At 38.9% G+C, this 23,589-nt stretch overlaps 1 protein-coding gene across 1 annotated transcript; it reads left to right on the forward strand.

The window, feature by feature from the left end:
- The first annotated feature begins 9,903 nt into the window (after positions 1-9,903).
- LOC139936613 (cyclic nucleotide-gated channel alpha-3-like) lies at positions 9,904-22,285 on the forward strand. Its single transcript, XM_071931460.1, has 3 exons — positions 9,904-11,225; positions 19,644-19,867; positions 20,183-22,285. The coding sequence occupies exons 1-3, from the start codon at positions 10,609-10,611 to the stop codon at positions 21,628-21,630; spliced, it is 2,289 nt and encodes a 762-aa protein (XP_071787561.1). The 5' UTR covers positions 9,904-10,608; the 3' UTR covers positions 21,631-22,285.
- The last annotated feature ends 1,304 nt before the right edge of the window (positions 22,286-23,589 follow it).

A 23,589-nucleotide genomic window follows, 5' to 3' on the forward strand; every position in this document is an offset into this window, starting at 1 on the left:
TTTTTTGCTGAGTTTAAACCATAATGGCTGCGCAGGAGCGAAGCTAAACCAAGGTCGGATGTGTCTTTAAACACACATCAATAAAGAGCACACGTCATCTTGGGGCATTGGGTGAGAAATAACGTGATTTGGCGAAGGCTTTTATCGGATCGACAATGAGATCTGAAACGTAATTTTAGAATGATTACTTGCCTTTTTGGACAGTTGCCAGGTATAAAAAGAAAGCTTTGACTTTCAAAAACCCATGCCGTGAGTTGGAAGATTACATTGTGAGAAACGGCTCCCTCTGGGTTAACGTATAGTTTTTGAGAAAGAGGTAATTTCTCAATCAATTAAAAGACTTGAGGGCCTGACGCCCTTTTAGGTATCTGAAAGCACAACATTTTGGGTGTTTTTCGTTTATTATTCTCTTGCGACTTCGATGACCAATTGAGTCCAAAGTTTCACATATTTGTTTAATTTATGAAGTATGTTGAGATACACCAAGTGAGAAAACTGGTCTTTAACAATTACCAGTGTCCAGTGCCTTTAAGCACACGGACAGCTTGAACTTGCATTTTTACACATGGATACAGTCTACAAAACTTCCTGGTCAGAATTAACCCGGATCTGGGTCCCGTGGGGTCAGATCCTTTCTTCGGATTCTTCGGAACAGGGTTACATTATTTAGATAAGGATATCTATCTGCATTACAAAATAAAATGACAGTCATAATAGCTCAACATTCATGTATGCTTCGTTTATGAAAGGGCAAGGGCACCAATGCATGTTTTCCTTGAAAGTGCACCCTATGAGGAAATTGTAAATTTCTACTGGAGCATTTCAAGGGCACCAAGGTAATGACCTGGGGCATGGAGGCAGTCACCTTCAATGCCCCGTGTGAAGTATCAGGGGTTGATTTCACAAAGATTCAGGACTAGTCTTATGGACTTGGAGACATTAAAAACGTATGGCTAGTCCTAAGTTAGGACGAGTAACTCGTCCTAACTCGAGGTTTTTACATCGCTAATGGCTTTAAAAAAAAACCTTAACCTTGGTGTCGTTAATTTAGATCATGATGTAGCGCAAGGATCCAAAAACACAATGCATGACCCAGAAAGTAAAATGTAGAGGTCTGTAAATCTGTGATTGTGGTATCGCTATTGTTTTAGCATTGTAGGCTTTGTTTTACAATGGACAGTTCTCAGCACCTCCAATTTTGTGCATTCGTGTTTTTGTTATCACCAGTGTTTAATCATACAGTAATCTCATTCATCAGCTTTAGACTTTGATCACAATTTCCACCAGCCCATTGCAAATCACATAAATCATAACCAACGATGTCAGTCTTTAAAAACCATGGTTTTCTAAAGTCACTTTAAATTGAAGAACAGCTAAAAGGCTGCACGATGATTATGGTTTCCAATTTCCAGCAAAGGTGCCGTAAGATGTGTATCACAACGATCCTTTTATGCAAACTATACAGCATGTTTTGCCCCTAAAAGGCCTAATGTAATCGAGTACCGGTATAAAGTTGATATGAAAGTCACGTCCAGCTCGTTAAAGATACTTATGACCTATTACACAAGTCAACACAAGTCATACAACTAACCTAGGTAAGCCTTACAATTAAACATATAACTTTATGCACATAAAACTGACATGGACAACTGATTCAAAAGTCAGACAACTGATTTTACTTTCAGAGTTTCTTACGATTGGTGATCCTTGGACATCCAATAAAATCATGTACAACTTATATTTCTACATTTGTAGAAAATGACTAAATGCGTGTGGAGTCTTTGAGCTGCTCCTACTTGCATGGTTTAAGAGTTCAACCCAACTGAAAGAATACTAACCTAGTGACTACAAGTAGTAGCCTTATGACTACGGCATCAGGTCTATGCAAGCACACGAGCCGCTCGGGGACCCACGAGCAAATTTCCCCGGTATTGAACGGTGTTTGGTTACCCACGTCCCGTTGTCTGCTCAACGTTTACCGGGAACATACATATAAATTACATCACCGATTATTAAGCCAACCGTCATATGACACCCAATGTTTGATATGAAAACGGGTGCCATCCAATACTATGCACTGTACAAGAAGCATGATCAAAGAGTCGCCAATGTGGGATGAATAAAAGGACTATTCAGAATATTATTCTATAAGGTTTGCTTTTAATACAAATAGCATACAGGCGGGGGAAGCTAGAGATGTATTGGGCATCTTAAATTGCAATTTGCTCTTTATATTCTGAATAATGCAAATTTGTAAGGTATAAGTAGTGATAATGCAAAAATATGTCCGTCTGGAGAATGTCGTTTTCCCCTGTGGTGTTTAATAAGTTACTCTGAATAGAAACACAATGTTGATAACATAATTTGTATTATATAATTGACATACAGACCCTTGTCATTCCACTCTGAGCCACTCAAAATTTGTATACTATTCATTTTTGTTCCATGGCATTTGAAGAAACGCTGTGACCAATAGGGGTAGGCTCGTATTGATTTGGTTTTTATGGTACAGTAAATACAACCCTTGCATACTAATAATCATAAAAACATATTTTTCAATAAATGTTTCAACTCCTCGCGAAGTTTCGCGAGGAACAGGTTCAAACAAAAGTTATGATGGATACAACTTGACGTGTTAGATAATGGTTTTGATGGAATACAGTGTTCTGATAGGCAGAAGGTAACTATTTTGCACTCTTGAACGACCAGAGCGTCTTACAACTCCATAAAAAAGGTAGTGCTTCGTCAAACACCGCAATGTCGTGTTGAAGCTTTGAGAGAGCTTTCTCAAAAAAACCATCAACCACTCTTTAATAGTTCACTATATTCCTTTCTGGTTCCTTGATATAAAAGCCTCCCATACAGACTTGTAACGCTAACTCAATGAGAAACATGATTTTCTTACTAAGGGTTCACATATGGAAACTTTGTTCCTAATGCATTCCGTAAGGTAGCGAAAAAAAGACAGCCTCTCCAGCTTCGAAGATGCGATTACAATTTAGATGACTCTTCCGAAATGTGTTTAAAGGGGTTGTCAAATGGTACACTTAACATACGGTATGGAAATACATCGGGACACTTTGTAGTGGATGCAGTCAGTTTTTGAGTATAATAGACGAGAGTTGTCACTTACCAGCATCCCTGTCAGTTTAGAGTTCAATGGAGGACACACGTGAAGAGTCGTCGGCTCAATTCCACGTTTGATGACCTTGGTGAGCCTCTTCTGGTTTCAGGCCTGAGGTTTCAGAAAGACAGAAAGAAGATTGAAAAAACGTTAATAGAATTCGAAAACATGCTCTGGTACTACAAGTGATGTGAAATATTCATAGCCTATGGACATATGGTAAGCGAGTCCAGAGAACGATGAATATGTCAAAAGGCTGGAGGTTTCTTCATATTGGCTGTACAATTGTCAACCATAGAAGAAGAGAGTACCATAAATGTTAGCATAAATGTACTGCTAGCATTGTAAAAACATGCATAAAGAAACCAGGGGACGATTTCACAAAGAGTTAGGACTAGTCCTAACTTAGGACTAGTCCTAGGAGATATACAAATTGCATGGGTAGTCCTAAGTTAGGACGAGTAAATGGTCCTAACTTGAGATAAGACTAGTCCTAACTCTTTGTGAAATCCGCCCCTGGCATGGTATTTGGTCCTTCGGGAAAAAAATAAGAAAATTTAATCAAGTACAAGGGCTGGCCTTACATATACAAGGTGAAGGCTCTAATAGACGATTTCTAAAAATGTTTCCGAGAGCAAAACAAAATTTGAAAACTTTTGATGTTCGAGAAAGATAGGATTGAAAAACGTTAATAGAATTCGAAAACATGCTCTGGTATACTACAAGTGATGTGAAATATTCATAGCCTATGGACATGGTGAGCGAGTCCAGAGAGCAATGAATATTACACGTCAATAGCTTGACGGTTTGCTTCGTAAAGGCTTTACATATAATTGTCAACCATAGGAGAAGAGAGAACAGTGTTTAGAATTTTAACACTTGTCTAAGCATAATTTGTACCAAATGTATAACCAAAAACCTCAAAAAAAGGGAGAAGATAAAAAGATTTATAAAATTATAAAAATTACATCACAGTATAAGGGATATTAACACGTAAATAAAGAAACAGGATAACCCTGACTCTTTCGGACGACCCCCATACCATCTTGACAAAGTATGAAACAAAAGGATTGTCGGAGGTATCTGAGTAGCCGACAGAGAGGATCAAGGTCATCACTATCATAGTTAAAATATTGTTTGTGTTTGAATGCTCCAAACATTTCGAGCAGGTGTCAAAATTATCAGGGTTTTTTTTCAAAGTGGGTAAACATTTGTGTGTAAACTCTAAACGCTGTTTTGAGAGTGCATGTATTTGTAAATGTTTCTACTACAAGCATTGCGAAAACATGGAACATGCAGAAAGAAACCATAGGCCTGATATTTGGTCCTTCGAAAAATAAAAATAGGAAAATATATTCACGTACAAGGACTGGCCTACATACACAAGGTAAATGCTCTAAATAGACTGGTCAGGCCTTATCAATAACAATTTCTAAGATGTTTCTGAGGGCAAACAAAATCGAAAAACAGCCTAAAGTAGGACGAATATAATGCATGAGAAACGTAATAGACAATGTATGTCTCGTGCGTATCGAAAATGAGAAAACGACTTGAAAGAAGGCTATATTTTTTCTGTGAAATATCTATATTCTATTTGTTTATAGTAAAAAATAGACAAATAAAACACCAATTTGTTATAAATTCAATTTCAAATAGCTCGGCAAAAAAAGACATTGAAACAGAATTTGCAGATCATCCAATTTCAAATTTGATGTGTTTAAAATAGCTTGGTAAAATTAACATTTAAATAAAATTTTGGACGGGGTCGCAGGATGCTTATTAATTTTTTAATATCCCATTTTCAAATCGCGCCCGAATTTATGTGACCATTTCTCAAACCAAACCGGGAGAGCTGATTGAGCTGGAATGTTTTCGACAAATTAACCACAAATGAATTACTTCATTCTCAATATAATTATCAATCCATTAGGATTGATTGTGTTCTAACATTAGTATAGAAATGTGCCCTTCGATCGAGGGTCAGAAATAATAGAATCAAACTCAAACTAGACGCACATTTGTAATATAAAATATTCACCACTAACTTCCAATCACTACAGCACGACTTGTACATTAGTGAATGAATCTACCTTTTTAATATAGATGGAAATAAAAAGCAATCATGTCTTTGTTGAAGGTTGAACCTGACGTGTCTATGAAATCTTTCATCTGTGATTATCAGAGGTCAGCACGGAACTGTGAATAATTGAAAGGACTGAGATTTTGACAAACACGAGTCTTCTTCCTGTCTTTGAATCTCTATTCGATGTTAAAGGCAGTGGACACTATTGGTAATTACTCAAAGTAATTATCAGCAAAAAACCTTTCTTGGTGACCAGTAATGGGGAGAGGTTGATGGTATAAAACATTGTGAGAGACGGCTCCCTCTGAAGTGCCATAGTTTTTTAGAAAGAAGTAATTTTCCAACAAATTGATTTCGAGACCTCGGATTTAGAACTTGAGGTCTCGAAATAAACCATCTAAACGCACACAATTTCGTGTGACAAGGGTGTTTTTTCTCTCATTATTATCTCGCAACTTCGATGACCGATTGAGCTCAAATTTTCACAGGTTAGTTATTTCTTGCACATGTTGAGATACACCAACTGTGATGGCTAGTCTTTGACAATTACCAATAGTGTCCACTGCCTTTAAAGGCACTGGACACATCATAAAACCTTACTTGGTAACGAGCAATGGAGAGAGTTGTTGTGAGTAACGCAGTTTTTGAGTAAGACTTCAGACCTGAAGGCCCAAGGGTGTTTTTACTTTCATTATTCTCTTGCAACTTCGATGACACAAATTGAGTTCAAATTCTTACAGATTATTATTTTATGCATAATAAGTGAGAAGACTGCTCTTTGACAATAACCAAAGGTGTATAAGGGTGAATTGTTGTGCTTGTAACGGATTCAATTTCCACTTATGAAAATGACAACAGTTCGTACAAAACCTGATGTCAGTAAACTTTCAAAGTCAATAATCTGACAATCACTTACAACGCCAAATGGTATTTTAAAGATAATGCATTCTTTACCAGATAACCGTCTAAAGCTTCACCAGATTGTCAACTGTACACGAGGTTTAATTACTTGCGCAAAAACGATTAATAAAACAATAGCCGATGATGCTTAATCAGGGGAGAAACACTACTTAGGGACATTAGCGCCAAAGGCAGAATTACACAAGTGTCGTTTAATAATCAACCGCACTAAATGGTCTGTATTAACGTTTGGTAATCACAAAATAATGAAAACAATAAATACTTATTTGGTAAGAAAAACAGCAGCTTTGGGAAGTATAATGAGGTTTTGAGAAGCTGTTCATATCGAAGTACTGTGGTTATGGAAAATAAATAACTGGTTATCCCCCAAATTTTAATTTGGGAAGCGTTACTGACACTAACGTTTCTCAGATTGTATATTCTCATTGCAAATTATTCTTCCTGCGTGGACATAACCGCTCCAGATTTTCAACAATATCTCAAACACGCTACCACCTTTTGAAATGACATTTTCACCGGTTAGTTTTATTCTACAATTAAGATTGAAACATACATCTTTCCAATTACCAAACGTATATGATCCCTTTAAAGACAGAGGACACTATTGGTAATTGTCAAAGACTAGTCTTCTCACTTGGTGTATCTCAACATATGCATAAAATAACAAACCTGTGAAAATTTGAGCTGAATTGGTCATCGAAGTAGTGGAAAGTTACTTCTGTCTCGAAAACTATGTTACTTCAGAGGGAGCCGTTTCTCACAATGTTTGATACCACCAACCTCTCCCCATTACTCGTTACCCAGTAAGGTTTTATGTTGATAATTATTTTGAGTAATTACCAATAGTGTCCACTGCCTTTAAAGACACGAGCGACTAGCCGAAGCTTTTAAACGACATGGCGCTCTCGGTAAATATTAGAAGTTGAGCCGATGAGAGGTTGGCAAATATAACCTGCATCATCGTCATCATTGGTTCTATCCTAATAATTAAGTAATTCTGTAACACCACGCCTATGGGGGCAGAGTGCAACCTATAGTGCAGTGCCGTAATTGAAGATCAAAATAATACATTGTTGACAGAACTGCATGCGTATACGCTCTATGAATAAAGATAATGTACACTAGAGATTGGTATTCATTGATCTACTGGCCGGACTTTGGGTTAACTGTCTATGAATCAAGATAATGTATATATACGTAATCTACTGCTACTTGTCGGACGTTGAGTTTACTCTCTTTGAATTATGATCAGTTTGGGGATAGTGGTGTACTATATTATACACACTATCTTGTGTGATGAACATTTAAAAATGGCTATGGACCCAACAGTACAGTGGTCGCTAAATTCTCGAATTTAATTAACGTTTTCCTGGAGAACTTTCGGAATCGTAATCTCCAGCAATTACCGTGTTAAAAACTAGCAATTACTTTGGTTAAAAACTGCAGAGTTCTCTTAGACCCATGGGGGTCGAAACGGTATGAGAAGATACGAATGATGAATAATGTGGCGTCTAATCCGCCCGTGATTTCCCCCTATAGTAAACAAGTGTAATGGAATACCCTTAAATCAACACAATTTATTCCAAAGCCTCTGCAAATATAAGTCTTCATCTTCAGAAAAACTAACATGGCTCACCGAATGCCATCATCAGAGCTAGCCCATCTGTTCTAATGTAGTTTGGCAAAAGTACATGAAAGGAACACGTTGCCTTGGACCGGACGAGTTGGTCAAAACAAAAGCGTTTGTAACCGTTTTTTATAAAATGCATATGGTTGGAAAGATGTTTTAAAAGTAGAATATAATGACCCACACAAGTTTGCCTCGAAATTGCGTGGTTTTCCTTCTACTGTGCGAACTAACATGGTCGGCCATTTATGGGAGTCAAAAATTTGACCCCCATAAATGGCCGACCGTGTTAGTCGACGAGGTAAAAGGAAAACCACGCAATTTCGAGGCATGTTTGTGTGGATCATTGTATTCTACTTTTACAACATCTTTCTACCCATATGCATTTTATAAAAAACGGTTACAAACGAACAACTCGACCGATCCAAGGCAACGTGTTCCTTGAATACTAATTATAAGCACTGATTTCTCCTTTGAATATTTCACACTGTACATTATTACAGTCGCTATGTTGTTCCGTTTAGCTTTTACTGTTGAGCTATGCTGGTTTTTCCATTAATTAGCAGCCATCTACATGTGCCACCAATGGCTGTGGCAGATTAAGATATTGTGTCATCAGAAATGGCTTACAGTTGCCATAAATGGCTTACAGTTGCCATAAATGGCTTACAGTTGCCAGAAATGCTACAGTTGCTCAAGCAAGGCTTACATTAATTGTTAAACATGGCTTAATTGTTAGACATGGCTTATGCAAGAAATGGCTTTCATGCAGCCGCCAAAAATGGCTTACATTAGTTGCCAGAAATGGCTCACAGGTACTAGAAATTGCACACAGCTGCCAGAAATGACTTACATCTTGATCGAAATTGCTTTCAATTGCTTGAAATGGCTTACACATTTGCCAAAAGTGGCTGACAGTTGCTAAATTGTACAGTTGCCAGAAGTGGGTGGAAGTTGCTTGAAATGGCGTACAGTTGCTAGAAATAGATTACAGTTGCCAGAAATGGTTAAGAGCGCCCATAAATGGCTGATAGCTGCCAGAAATGGCATACAGTCGCTAGAAATGGCATACAGTCGCTAGATATGGCATACAGACGCCAGAAATGGCTTACAGTTGCTAGAAAGAAAAGCTGGAAGATTAAATATTTAAATCTGTAAAATGTTTACACAAAGGCTATGCGGTTCTTATGTGGATCTTCCTTTTAGCGCCTCATTTAGAGTTGTAATAATTTGGGTTTGGTACGATCATAATGGCATACCAACCTCGATATTCATTCTATTGTCATGTAATCTAATAAACCATCTATGGCTATAAGGTTAAGGAAATGTCAAAGCTTTTATAGATATCAATACGGGTTCAGCGTTTGGTACAACTGTAAAAAGATATCAAGGGCACGAGGCTTTTAGGTTATTGTTGGGTTCGGCTGCATCTTGTTAGACCGTGCAAGAATATTGTGCATAATTTGAACGTTAAGTGCGCAATTCTATTTACTTCACACATTAAATAAGCAAGGTACGTTGTAGACTTGACTCAAGTCCCAATCCCGTGCCATCGTCAGAAAACTTTGTTTCGTGGTGCCTGCTCTGCTGTGGCTGCATGCTGGCGAGTTACATGTGTGTTAGGGACCTCGAACGAGAAACGGACTTGAACCAAGTCTAAAGGTACGTTGGGAACCCAATGTTCACCAACAACGCTTGCATATAGTGAGATACGTACAAGGTCTATAGGTGGCATTCAGTTCAGAACCAGACTATTGTGCTCAGTTCAGTATAACAGTACCGTAGAAGTCAATGTCGTTGAACAAAAACATCAAAACGCTACTCATATTCAAGGCTTTATGCTTCGTTTCTGAAAGGGCAAGGACCCTAAGTTTGTTTTCTTTAATATCCCCACTGTAATTGTTAAAACCATTAGTCAAAACCATTAGTCAAGGATGTGATAGGATGTTGAAACAAAAAATAATTTTCAATTTTAGTTCCTTTAAAGTTTAAACTATAATTACATATGTTTGGTTCCTCCCGACACAAGATGCCGAAAGTGTTTCATGCCATGCCTGACGTCATCATGACGTCTTCACTTATCAAAAAAAGCGCCATTCACAAACACGCTATATCTTTGTGTTTTCTCTTCATTCTGTAGGGCGGTGGTGTGCAGACTGACGGCGAAACAAAGACGGATGGTGCAAGGCGCTCAAGATTGATTTGAAGAGGATATATCGCAATTGGGAGATGGTTTACACTGGCAAGACAAACATAAGTTAATTATATCAATGGAATTATGTCCAATCTCTTCTGATGGTGCTGCATGATTTATTGACTCTCCTGTACATAAGAGGCATGATTGTGAGTGATGTTGGCCTGCCAGAAATCTAAGACACAGACTAATTTCATAACAGGCTTCCCCAGATGATGATACACGTCAATGCCTTTGTACGTTTACACGCAAATGATTTCTCACCATTGTAATTTCTCATCACAAAAGATAAACATAATGAAACTCCGATTTCTGAAAGACCAAAATGAGATCTGTGACCACAAGAAAGCTTACACCAAAGAAGTTCAAGACAAACTCCCGTACAAGACTTGTGTTGGATAATGAAGATATACCACGAGTCCCAACAATAGTGAATCCATATTCTTCTTTTGTTTAAACCACAACAATGCAGTAGATAAAACAATGATCAGTGTTAAGCAACTTTCTGTGTGGTAAACATAATAGATTAAAGTCTGTACTATTCCAATGCTCTGGAAAGGGTGCTGAAGGAGTGCAACTTTCTGTATGGCAAACATTATAATATAGTGAAGTCTATCCATTGTTCTGGAAAGGATCTGATGTTTGTTTAGAGACACAATATGGACAAGTTACTGAAGAAGCACAAGTTAATCTCCGGAGGACAATCTGAAGCTAACCCGACCAAAGCTACGCCGCCCTCCTCGCCGTCACCACCCGGTGACGATGAGCTAGAGGCCGCTGAGCAGGGCCAGGTGGCGAGCTCTAGTCGCCAGTCACAGCACAGCAACCACTCACATCACAGTCAAAGGTCAACTCACAGCCAGCATTCCAACCACAGCAACCAATCACAGAATGGTGGCGACGACGACGACAACGACAAGCCAGTCACTGTCACGACAGTCGCTACAAATGGCGCTAGTAGTGGTGTGGTTGGCGTTGGCGGTGGTGATGGCCGTGATGGTGGCAGTGGCAGTGGCCACGGCGACGGCGGTGACAATGGCGCTATTGACGGCGCTGTCACCCTCTTCGACGACGACACTGGTGATGAAAGTGATGCCGAGATGAGGCGCAAAGAGTCGGCTATGGGTAGGATCGTTGGTACCTTACAGGTCATCAAGGGCTGGGTGACGAAGGGAGATGGACAAACCAAGAGAGCAGACTCTTTCCTGGAGCGTCTGGCCATGGCGGGTCCTCAGATGGAAGGACGATCAAGAGTTGGTACTGAACTCGGAGATGGGTAAGTCTAACCATACAAACCACACCGAGTGTTGTTTAAAGCTTTGCATGGTGTGGATACATAGGAAGAATATAATAACTAGTAAACTTTAGGGTACAACCATGTGGAAATCATTCTCCTGAAGACGAGCAGAGTATACTGATCGAAACGTCGAGACCACACCGGCTCTTTTCAGAGCCAGCATTCCCACAAAAGAAATTTAAACATGGTTGTACCCGCAAGTTGACTGTTTATTTAAAGTTTCTTCCTAAACCACACCGAGGTCATCTTTGTTGTATTCCCCGAATCATGAATATATAAAAAGGAAGGGGCATACTTTTTCAAAAGCCTCAATTTTGCAGCACATTATTGTGTAGCAGAACCAACATTCGATCGATCCCAGTTTTTAAGAATCAGAGTTCTATTCAATCGTACTGCAAGTTTGTTGATTAAAATCTCTTTAATCCCAAACGAACTCAAAGGAATATCTAGACGGCCAAAACAAAACAATTAAATATTTCTTTTGGGATATCTTGATTATAAACCTTGGAATTGTCATTACAACGTCATGGTTTCGTTCGTTATCCACATTCTATTTTAATGGGTGAAATCCAATCAAACGTGGTTCCAGATTTACAGGTGAGAAATCAGGTGTCTCATACAGCAAACAATAAAGCCAATTAGCAATCTACCGTCCAAAGCTGAGGAAAGGAGCTAAGAGACAAATAAGGAACTAAGACACAAATAAAGAATTAAGACACCAATAAGGAACTTACACACCAATAAGGAACTCAAGCCCCTTTCACACGAGAGCAATTTAGCAAAGGTCCATTGCTAAATGTTATTCCCTCGAAGTGTAGCCTTGCTCAAGGCAGTCGCATTATTCGCTCCGAAAAGACGCCGCTGTAAACCCACCCGTATACCTTGTGCGTGGTGCGTGCGATCACACCGCATGACCAACCCGTATACACACTGTCACATCGTACGACTACTGTGCACATAAGTTATCTGCACTCGTACCACTAACCGCATGCGTGACGGCCTCCGCATACGGATAGTGTACGGGGGCATCGTGTCGTGCGATGTTACGCACAGTGAATACGGGTGGGTTTTTATACAGCGGCGGTCTTTTTTCGGAGTGAATAATTCGACTGCCTTGAGCAAGGCTACTCAAAGTGATGTCTTCTGAATCACTTATTTTTTTCTTTGGGAATCACAATTTAATAGATGTTAAATTTGAATCCTGAACAAAGAATATTGTTGTTGGTTTTTACTCATACACTGATGTGTGTTACCACTCTATTACTCAGTACTATCCTGAGAGTATTACTCAGTACTTTCCTGAGAGTATTACTCGGCACTTTCCTGAGAGTATTACTCGGCACTTTCCTGAGAGTATTACTCAGCACTTTCCTGAGAGTATTACTCAGCACTTTCCTGAGAGTATTACTCAGTACTTTCCTGAGAGTATTACTCAGTACTTTCCTGAGAGTATTACTCAGTACTTTCCTGAGAGTATTACTCAGTACTTTCCTGAGAGTATTACTCAGTACTTTCCTGAGAGTATTACTCAGTACTTTCCTGAGAGTATTACTCAGTACTTTCCTGAGAGTATTACTCAGTACTTTCCTGAGAGTATTACTCAGTACTTTCCTGAGAGTATTACTCAGTACTTTCCTGAGAGTATTACTCAGTACTTTCCTGAGAGTATTACTCAGTACTTTCCTGAGAGTATTACTCAGTACTTTCCTGAGTTCTCTGGAAAAACAATCACATTTTACTCAGGTGGGATTCACAGTGAAACTCAAATTTGGTTCCTGATTATCACAGATTCATGCTTTGACTGATATATAAAAAGACATTGTCCAGGACAACACATAGACTCTGTTATTACATTTGATTCGTCACAACCGGCGTCTGGTCCGTTGCTAAGGCTTTGATTACGTTATTTACTCACGTCATTTAAAGATGAGGAATCGTGCATGTTCATGGTCTGTGATGGCCATGTTTGTTTAATAGAAACGCACGGTAGAGAACGCTGTATCCGAGACGCGAATCAATGTTAAAGGCATGGACACGCTTGGCATTAATTGTCAACCAGTATTCTCTCTTGGTGTATCCAAGCATAATTTTGTATGCATACAATTACAAACCAGTGAAAATGTGGGCTCGATTGGTCATCAAAGTTGCAAGAGAACAATAAAAGAAGCAATACCCTTGTTGCATTACTTTGTGTCAGTGCTTTCAGCTGCATTGTAAAATGCTTCAGCTGAACTTTTTATATTATTCGAGTGAGAAATTGCATCATTCTCAAAAACTACGTTACTTCAGAGGAGGCCGTTTCTCACAATGTTTTACACTATCAACAGCTCTCCCTCGTTACAGAGTAAGCTTTTATGCTAATAATTATTTTGAGTTTTTACCAAAAGTGTCCGGTGCCTTTAAACAATCACCACGAGATAACAAAGTACACGTTTTATATTTGATCAGTTATTATTACTACGTAAACAAGCTTGTACTTTTTTCTTCTTACAAACATTAACCAATCCCTTGCGTTGACCACTTGAATGGTGACATTTCGGTGTTAACTGCCGAGGATTTCACTTTTAATCACAACTTCAGGGGGAAGTTATTGAAAGAGTAAATTCATTTCAATCCGTAAGAATAAATAAAAGTGTCTAATAAACTCAATGCATGAACTCACAAGTGTGCCTCTTCCGAACATGGCTCTCAATTTGAATTCATTTTTTCCCCTCTAGAGCAGAAAAAACCTCTGACAGCGTACACTCTTTAACAAGGTTTGATTTTAAATCCCTGGAGCGTGGGACCCGTTTGGTTGCAACGTCTTTGTGGAATTCCTTATTTTCATAAAATATTAAAGAGGATTTGTCTTTCGTTTATCTCAAAAAGATTTTGTTTTATGGTGGCGTCGGGGTTTAACAAATAAAGTGAGAACAATCAAGTGAGAACGTCGTTTCAACAACAACCTCGCTCCCGTAAACAGTGGTCCTTCCCCTAGCACTTAGGCACACCTGCCTCCCGTCAGCAGCAGCCGCCCGGGCACCTGCTCAGGAAGCCCGTGGACAAATCAATTACCCGGCTATCAAATGACGGGTGATATTCTACACATGAAATCATTTCTCATCGATTTCTGTGATACACTGTAATATTTCCCCCCCCCCCCCGTATTTATAGCTTGAACATCTGACGTCACACGGCTTGTGAATTACGCGATAGATTGGCCTCGAGCATGCGTCAATATTCTGACGGTCACGTGGTACGGCTGACCGTTGATCTCGCAGTCAAATTGAAATTTCTGCCTCCATGTTTTTACGTACAAAACATCACCGCAGGATTTAAGAGAGAAAATCTGGGGTCAAGATGTTAACAATATTGCAAAATATTTTGCTTCCCTGACTTTTGTCAACAAGAATTTAATGCATTTACTATTATTGCTTGATATGTTTTTTAATATCATTTTAATCTCCCTCTAAACAAATGAGCCTGTTACTATGCAAGTTTAATATCGTACATACCCCCATTGTTTGCAAAACTGCAATATTCACGTCTTTGATACGGAAAATAATTCCGATCCTATGAAAATGTCCTTGACGCTGATGCAATGTTATTTCCCCTTAGACACGGGCCAAATTTCATAGACCTGCTAAAGCATAATAAGGCGCTAAGCACAACCAAATTATGCTTATCAAAATAGGTTACCAGCCAAACTGCCCTATAAATACATACTAATTGTGACTGGTATTCTGCTAATTTCTACTAAGCAAAACATTTTAAGCAATATTTTAAGTTTTCTATTTGAACTGATGTCTGCCCACTGCACTGATTTATGAAAATAAATATTGTTCTCCTGCGTGGTAATGAAGCAGGACATTTCCCGGACATTTAAATTCTTAATGACGTAAATAAAATAAAAAAACTTGAAACGACTGCGTGTTTTTAATTATCAGTCGTGTCTCTGACAATAATCACAAGACCGACGCATGTCTCTAATATGTCTTTGCTCTACACGCTGCATTAACGTACAATCACTCTTGATTAATACATGACAAATCAACACGAGCGTCCTCCCTGTATAATCACCATTGCCCCATCCACAAGACGGAAACTGTTGCTAAGGCAACGTGATTTTATAATGCGATTCCAGCATAGCCCGGGCTTTGTTGACACGATTTCGAGTAACATTTCTGGGTATCCCGCGGCCAGTAAATGGCTGCCTTCGCCATCCTGTTGTCGCGTGCCGTAAGCAAGTCACACTTAACGGTAGCCAGAGCTGCATCGCCGCCGCGCAACGACTGTCCAGGTACCTTACTATTACGTCGTATGAAGATAGCAGGTTCCGCCATGTGTGTATTTCAAAGGCATTATACACGCGCACCCTTAGCAAAAGAGCACGCACGTACACTCTGAGTCAACCTAACCTTACAAATAAGCGCTCTGACTCTTCACATCATCGTGATCATGGCATGTGAAATGAAATCTCTGCAAGTCAGTGACTGTTGATTCAACCAAAGTAAACATTACGAACTTGCAATTTCTGACTTGATGAATTTGGTCAGTGTAAAAAATGGCGTGGAGATAGGGCCAACAACATGCAAATTTATACGGGAAAATTATTTGAACATATTGGGGAACTCGGATGTCTTTAAATAAAAACGCACTGGCCTAAAACAAAATTGCAACCAATACTAAGGAGGATACAGCCGAAAATATTAAACCGCTTTCATAATAGCTTTCATTAAAAAAATGATGTGATTTGCTTCAATTACATATAAGTATTCTATTACAGATTTCACAGTAATCTGAGGAGGGAAGGTGCAATATTGAAGGTGCAATATTGGAGGTGCAATATTGTTCAATTGATAGTTGTTTTCCATTCAAAATCCTCCGGGACACTTTCAGATATTGATCATAAAATTGACATGTGTAAATGAACCACGATGGGCGGTCACGTTTATGGGAAAACAACGCATGAAAGTAAGATGAATTTATTTGTTTGTTTGGTTGGTTCATAATGATAGTGCTGTCCAATTCAGTTACACTGTACGACTGTTGACTTAAACACCATATAGGTTTGCAAATATTTTTTATTTTATTTTAAGTTTTATGGTTGGGTCCGCGTCAGTTTATTATATCCGCTATGTTTTTTGGTCATTGTGACCGAGAGGTGTGGTTGGTGGATATATTTTGGGTGACCGAGGGAGTCAATATTTATTTATTTATTAATTTATTTATTTATTTATTTATAGGCAAACAGTACATACAAAGAATAGGCAATACAAATATGACTACACAGAGAACAAGCCTGCGGATAACCAAAAAGTGAAAAAAGCACATGACGATTGTGCCATGACAAAGTGTGAGTGGTGGTGGGACCGCGGGGATAATTTTTTTTCAGATCCCCTTCGTAGCTATACGCACACCATTCAGCATATTCTACATTATCCTTTCCGGATACGAGCATTTCAAGCAGGAATATTTTCAGGAAAGGATTGTTTTTTATCTTCTAATTCATACAACAACACAATACAGCATGCTTGCTTTTCATTATAAATACAACCAAGGCGCACTGCAGGACGTAGGCATCACTAACAATAAGATGCGTTTATAATAACCAGCAATTGTCTTGTTATAACCTTGGCCAGTATTATAATCTAGCCAAATTGAAATGCACAGAATATATGAAATACAAAGTCAGTGGGTGTAGATTTGAAAGCATTTCATAAACAAAGTAAGCATAAATTCGACTACTTGCATTATTATTATTATTACAAGATAGTAGATACAGCTGCATGTAAAATCTATTCTCATATATTGGTTTTGGGTGGTTTTTTTTGCAATAATTATAGATACTATTAGAATTATCATAATATCATTAAGTGTTATTGCTATAGTAAAACTTAGAATATATGATATTTTAGTTTTAATGGCAAGCTGCACCACGTCTTGGCTAAATCTTCAGACCATTCCTTCATTTTCATTTCATTGTATTGACTGTGGAAGCATGTTTGCGTTCTACATGTTGAAATCAATTGAAATGTTCGCCTTGAAAAGAATGTGCTTTCACTCGAAATTGCCACAAACGCTCGAGTTATTACGAAAATGGAATGTTCAGCTCGTAAAATTATGATGGTTTGACCTCGAAGCGCACAAGATGATTTTGATTCAGTTTGATTCATTGCGGTTAAGGGAAAAGATCTAGGTTTATTGTAACCCTCAAAATTTGAATGTGAGAAGCGTTATTGACAATAACATATCTCAGGTTATGTATTCCAATTATTCTTCCTGCGTGGACAAAATTACTCCGTATGTTTTTCGGCGATATCAAAAAAATGTGACCACCTTTTTAAACTAAATTATCACAGATCAGCTTTGTTGTACATATTTTTATTTATATGGCACTAAAAGAGTCAAATGGCTCCACAAACCAAATGTATAGTTTTCCTTTCAAATTGCGTAAACGTTAAGGACAGACTAAAGGTTTTTAGCCCCCAGGGCCTGTAGGCCTAGGTTGATAATGCGCCTTCACCAATCCCATTTCACCAAGAAATCAATGCGTACGTAGCATGCCAAAGTAAACAACTCTAACTCATCTTGAGTAAACACGACTTATGGCGCGAAAAAAAACTATCGATTTTTTGGTTTCGAGATTCACGCGCGGGAAAAAGAAGCAGGGGAAAATTGTGAGCCAGATAATCACGTGGTTAGAATCACCTGCTAGGTTCCGTTGTTAAGGACTTTCAGTGAAGTCATGGTCGGTAATAATACAGTGGTATATCACTTCTGTAAACAATAATTCCCGTGTTTGAGTTTGACTTAATTGCATCCCCAGTAGTTGTCAATAAAAAGACCTTCAGGGGGCAAAGACCTTTATTTTGGTACACCTTTTTTCCTGGCCACTTATCTGTGTAATGAAACAGAACCTTTCTAAAAATTAATATTTATAATTGAAACATGGCAGCAATAATCCGACAGCTGAAGCGCGGGTGTAATGGATCTCTTAAAGGCACTGGACACTATTGGTAATTACTCAGCGTAATTGTTAGCGTATCCTCTAACGAGCAATATTGAGAGCTGTTGAACGTTGTGAGAAACGGCTCCATCTGAAGTAACGTTGTTTTTGAGAAAGAGGTAATTTCTCACACAAATATTAAAAGACTTCTAGCTAGAAGTCTTTTGAAGGCATCTAAAAGCACACCTATTAAATAAGTGCAACAAGTGTGTTGTATGTTATTAAAAAAAAATTTAAAAAATAAAATAAAACGGGTCTTAGACAATTACCAAAGGCGTCCAGTGCCTTTAAATGGACACATTACCTTCGGATTTGGCACTTTGGGGTAAAAAGTAAACAAATTGGCTCTACAAAACAACGAGTACGACAAACGCTTTATAAAACACAACTCTTGAAAAGTACGTATGGGTGACTTTGTGATTTAGTAAACGTTATGTGTAAATACTGTCATAAATGAAAGCTTTTCTTTTACTCAAAACAATAGAGGCGATAAAGAAACGAGTCAGAAAAGAAAGAAAAGAAATCCCATGTCATTGATTTGTAAATCCAGATACAGCACGATTCTTTAAACGACAGAAGCGTACAGAAATACATATGGATGAGACAGGGATGTTTAATGGAGGATTGGGGACAAAATCAAGTGGAATAGAAATCCAGACCATGAAGAGAGGAAAGTCAAGAGGGGACATAAGGGAGATGTTCACTCTGTAGACGGTGCTCAATCTGGTTGTTAGTTGACCAGCAAGATGAACTTGCATCGCTGAGCTCAAGACGTCTCTTGTGTACCGCATCATGTCAGAATTGAGCTCAAGATGACTTGTGTATTACTTCATCCATTGTGGGACTTGAGTTTATGTGACTTGCATTAGGTTCATCAAGTACAAGCTCTCAAGTATATAGTGGTTGTTATCTACTCACTCTAACCGCCGAGGACAACATATGTATACGGTTAGAAGGTACCTAGCACCAAAGTGCTTGGTTAGCAACTGCCATTGAAGTAATATCAGTTCATATTTATTCATATTAACTCCAACAGCCAAGACTTGAGGGGCAATACATGGGGTCTGCGAACAGAGTCCGACAAAAGACTGCATAATATAGCACGCCCTCAATCGATGACAGTGTAGTTATTGGTTTAGTGGTGGAAATCCCACACAAGTAGTGCCTATGTTTTTTTTTTTCACAGAGCTCAGGAAAGTAGAGTGTACATTGGTTTAGTGGTGGAAATACCACCCGAGTAAAATGCCTGTGTGTTTTTTTTTTCACCGAGCTCAGGAAAGTACTGAGTATACAGTGCTTACACACACATCGGTGTACAATTAATTATAGGTAAACCCAAATTTAATATTTAGAAGGACATTAACTTATCAGTACTTGAATGTTTGATTTCATTCTTTCTTTTCCCCCAGTGGTGGCGATCGACCGGCCCAGGTGTGGGTAATCGAGAAGTCAGATGTGTTCTACTACCGTTGGTTATTGGTTATCACCCTAGCCGTACTGTACAACATGTATACCATCATCGCTCGGGTATCGTTTAGGACTCTGCAGGAAAACTTCGTGTTTTTGTGGGTCGTGCTTGATTACATGTGTGACATTGTGTACATTATGGATATAGGCGTCCAATTCAGAACAGGTAAGATACTTGGGTCGATTTCACAAAGAGTTAGGAGATGGACTGGTCCTAACTTAGGACTAGTCCTATGGGATATACAAAACGGCCGTCCATGCCAATCAATGCGGTTTGTTTATCAACAAAAGAAATGTCTATTGTTTTACATCAAAGATGGCGGTCAATGACGTCATGTGCAATCCATTATTAAGGGGAAGAGTCTAGGCAGAGTCACGCCTGGATGGCTGTATGTGTTTTGCCCTGTTGTTCTCTGATTCCATTGGCACGATTAACAAATAGTGTAAACAATCTGAAACAATATGTTTTCCCTCTTCACAGGTTATCTGGAACAAGGGCTTCTTGTCCGAGATACCAAAAAGCTACGGCAATGCTACATGAAATCGTGGATGTTTAAACTGGATGTGCTGTCAATGCTTCCGCTGGATCTATTCTACTTGGTTCCTGGAGTCGGCATCAACGCGACCATACTCCGGACTCCTCGACTCCTCCGGGGTCCCAGAGCTCTCGAGTGCTTCGACCGCACGGAGACAGTCACCAACTTCCCCAATGTGTTCCGTGTTATCAACCTCATCCTGTACATTATGATTATTATCCACTGGAATGCTTGCCTTTATTTCATCATCTCTGATTCGATTGGACATGGTACAGACGGTTGGGTGTATCCAGGGGGAGAAGGACCCTTCCCCATAAATATGGAAAATGACACCCTTATACACCAATACATATACAGTATGTACTGGTCTACACTCACCCTCACTACGATAGGAGAGACACCCCAGCCTGTGTTAGACATTGAGTATCTCTTTGTGGTGTTTGACTTTCTGGTTGGCGTGCTTATATTCGCTACGATTGTTGGTAATGTCGGCACCATGATTAGCAACATGAACGCCACTAGAGCCGAGTTCCAGAATAGCATGGATGGTGTTAAGCAATATATGAACCTTCGTAAGGTCAGCAAGGAGTTGGAAGGCCGTGTCATTAAGTGGTTTGATTACCTCTGGTCGAACAAGAAAACACTGGACGAAGAGGTCATACTGAACACTCTTCCTGATAAACTCAGAGCAGAAATCGCCATCCATGTCCATTTAGACACTCTTAAAAGGGTGAGTATTTTCTCAGACTGTGAACCAGGCCTTCTCGTGGAGTTGGTCCTGAAGCTAAGACCTCAGATCTTTAGTCCCGGTGACTACATCTGTCGTAAAGGGGACATTGGGAGGGAGATGTACATCGTAAAACAAGGCAAGCTCCAGGTCGTCGGTGAGGATGGTAAGGTAGTCTTCGCCACACTGAGCGAAGGTAGCTACTTTGGAGAGATCAGCATCTTAAACGTCCCGGGGAGCCTTTCAGGAAACAGACGTACAGCAAACGTCCGAAGCGTTGGGTACTCGGACCTCTTCTGTCTCTCTAAAGACGATCTACTAGACGCCCTGAAGGAGTACCCTGACGCCAGGACCATACTAGAGGAGAGAGGTAGGATGATCCTCATGAAGGATGGTTTGATTGACGAGGAGGCAGCCAAGAAAGGTACCAAGACCACGGAGCAGGCCGAGCAAGAGGAGAAGTTAGAGCGCCTGGAAGCAAACCTGAACCATCTCCAGACGCGCTTCTCCAGACTGCTGGCCGAATACAGTAATTCTCAGATGAAGCTAAAGCAGAGGATTACCAGGCTTGAGAAGAAGATGAAAGGCATGAAGAGGGAGTCTGAGACGACGGCACCTCCCCAGCCTCCTCCAAGCGAGCCTCCAAGAGAATTTTACCTCCAGTAAAACCAGGGAGGCCATGCAGCTTGCTCCCATACCGAGAGAATCTTTACCTCTAGTGAGACCAAAGCGTCTTTCAATCAAGTGCAATAATGAACCCAAATTCCAACTTTCATCTCCAAGACCATAATAATTCAATCTTCGGTCACACATTATTACGATTTGTAATCGGCATGAAACTGCACGAATGTGAAAACTCCTGGGAAATGACCAGCGGTTCGGGTCCCCTTTATTCTACACCTGGAATCTCCCATTATGTTAGAAACAGAGGTCGACCGACTCTGTGCATCAGTATCAATAAAATCTACAGGTTTTGGCACAATATGGCCTATATTCATTTCTCCTTTTGGTTACTGATACTTCTTAAAAGAAACTTTGAAAACTCAAGGAAGTTTGGAGAAAAAAAACTTGACTCGGGGAAAATCCTGAAACTAATCGGATGAATAAGAGAAACGAAATCATGCACGAAATCGAAGTTGAATGTATTAAAAGCAAAATAATCACAACTTTGAGTGGATTAGGGAATGCGTGAATTAGAATGTGTATCAATAATCCATTTTAAAATAATGGTGGTCACATTGAGCCTACTATAACACCATTTGGTTTTATAAATTTGTTTGTATACACCCAAACCAATCAGTGCACACCTATTTTCCATACCCCGAAAGGGCTAAATGAAGTTGAATTTTATGTTTATAGAAATTGGCCGAAAACCTATAATATTCAAATCAAACAGAACTTCCCAATATTATTGTTTAACATAGTTTATACAATTATTAGATTCGTTTGATCGCACTTCCATTCCTTAGAAATAGGCCTTCCAAGTTATAATATTTATAATGATATTATTGTATTGCACGGCAGGAATCGCAGTAAATCGATTAACGATCAAAGTTTTAATACACGGGTACTTGGCATCGATTTGTGCAATACATTTTCGAACAAAGTATATTTAATTTAATATTATAAATATTTATGCAGTGTTAATTAGTTTTAACTCCAATTGTAACTATGTGGCTGTTTATTTTCAAACTTGATTGAAGTGTTTCTCGAGGATCTTCACAGTTTGAAAGAGGCAGGGCAAAGAGGAATACTTGTTTAATATTTTGTTTTGAACATCAACTTGAATTACTTATAAAAAGCTTTGTCTACCAAAAGTGGGAGACTGCGCTCAAACACAACATCTGTTCTTCCTTTGGAAAGTTTTTAGCTAGTCCGTCCACAAAAATAGTGTCAACGACCACGGCCAGGCAGCGGTATTTAAAGGATTGTCATAGTGTGATTATTATTCTGGATGTATTTTATTTCCGATTAACTTTCTTTTTTTGCCAAAAACAAAGCTTTGTTGTTGAAAACTTATCAAAGATGGATTTTGACCATTGTGTGTGTTTACAATGGAAAGGTGAAGTTTGTTATCCATTTTCATCCATATTGGTATTGTTAAAATTAACATCTTCACAGAAGTTTTTAATAGACATTCATAATGAATGTATTCAAGAATGTATCAAAGACGTTGTTTTGACCAAGGTGGATGTTACAATCAAACATTTATATTTTGATTTTTTTTCTCGGAGGGACACTTTTAATTAACAAAGTAAAATGTGAGCATGGACTGTTTGAAAATTTGAATAGGATAAAATTTACGTGTGAATTTGTATAAAATTAATATTTATTATTATTCATGTTTATTAATAAGCATGTTTTAATATTAGTAGAATATTGAAGGATTTTCTTGCTAAGCGAAGATTGTCTTTTAATTCCTCTTTGTATTTTTCAACGTTTTATTTTGTTGCCAGTGTTTATAGTTTTGATGTGACTTGGTTTGTAATACTTTCAATGTTGGCACTCTTTGAATGGTTGGGAGAGGTAGAGGAGGGTATGGTCAATTTGATGAAGGAATACAGTTCCTGGTTGTATCCACTGCGTGGTAATACAGACACTAATTAAAGACACTGGACACTATTG

Source organism: Asterias amurensis, chromosome 4 (genome assembly GCF_032118995.1).
Source record: "Asterias amurensis chromosome 4, ASM3211899v1".
Taxonomy (NCBI): Eukaryota; Metazoa; Echinodermata; class Asteroidea; order Forcipulatida; family Asteriidae; genus Asterias; species Asterias amurensis.

What these genes read in the sequence shown, in the direction of transcription:
- LOC139936613 (XM_071931460.1), top strand. Translation starts at nt 10,609, where the DNA reads ATGGACAAGTTACTGAAGAAGCACAAGTTAATCTCCGGAGGACAATCT. An exon ending in GGTACTGAACTCGGAGATGG is followed by an intron (nt 11,226 to 19,643) that starts GTAAGTCTAACC and finishes CTTTTCCCCCAG; the next exon opens with TGGTGGCGATCGACCGGCCC. An exon ending in AGGCGTCCAATTCAGAACAG is followed by an intron (nt 19,868 to 20,182) that starts GTAAGATACTTG and finishes CCCTCTTCACAG; the next exon opens with GTTATCTGGAACAAGGGCTT.